The sequence below is a fragment of the Cyprinodon variegatus genome, unplaced genomic scaffold (genome assembly GCF_000732505.1).
Source record: "Cyprinodon variegatus isolate N-32 unplaced genomic scaffold, C_variegatus-1.0 Scaffold1244, whole genome shotgun sequence".
In the NCBI taxonomy this organism is placed as follows: Eukaryota; Metazoa; Chordata; class Actinopteri; order Cyprinodontiformes; family Cyprinodontidae; genus Cyprinodon; species Cyprinodon variegatus.
In genome coordinates, this window is record NW_015151697.1 from 55,529 (window position 1) to 56,182 (window position 654).

The 654-nt window shown below is 41.7% G+C and overlaps 1 protein-coding gene across 1 annotated transcript in view; it reads right to left on the bottom strand.

The window, feature by feature from the left end:
- Nucleotides 1-210: 210 nt before the first annotated feature.
- LOC107102374 (disks large homolog 1-like) overlaps nucleotides 211-654 on the bottom strand; it is a 92,003-nt gene continuing 91,559 nt past the window's right edge. The window contains exon 11 of the mRNA XM_015401658.1: nucleotides 211-270. Coding sequence (XP_015257144.1) covers nucleotides 211-270 — 60 coding nt within the window. The remainder of the gene's footprint in view (nucleotides 271-654) is intronic.

Sequence of the window (654 nt, forward strand, 5' to 3'; positions counted from 1 at the left end):
CTGCCCAACAGCATGCAGGATGCTTGGCATTTGCCAGAGAACACCAGGACTGGCAAATTAGACACGCACCCTGTGCTATTCACAGAAGAAAGCAGGTTCACCATGAGCACAGTGATTGATGTGACAGAGTCTGAAGACACAGTGGAAAGAGATCTGCTGCCTGCAACATCCTTCAGCACGACCTGTTTGGCAGTGGATCAGTAATGGTGTTCAGTGGTACTTCTTTGGAGGGCTGCACAGACCTCCATGTGCTCGCCAGAGGTAGCATGGCTGCCATTAGGAACCAAGATGAGATCATCAGACACATTTTTAGAGCATATGCTGGTGTGGTTGGCCCTTAAGGACATTAAATCAAAGATGGATCAGCCTGTAGTTTGTTTTTCCACTTAAATGTTGTTCATGACTCTGAATCCAGGCCTCCACTGGTTAATACATTTGATTTCCATCGATGATTTTTGTGGGATTTTGTTGTCAACAAATTAATCTTGGTACAGAACAAAATATTCAATGAGAATATTTCATTCAATCAGATCAAGGATGTATTACTTTTGTGTTCCCTTTACTTTTTTGAGCAGTATATTTACGATGGGGTTTTGGTAGGAACCATTAAGTTCAATGTTAGCATGCCTAATTTATTGCAGAAATTAGCTTTAA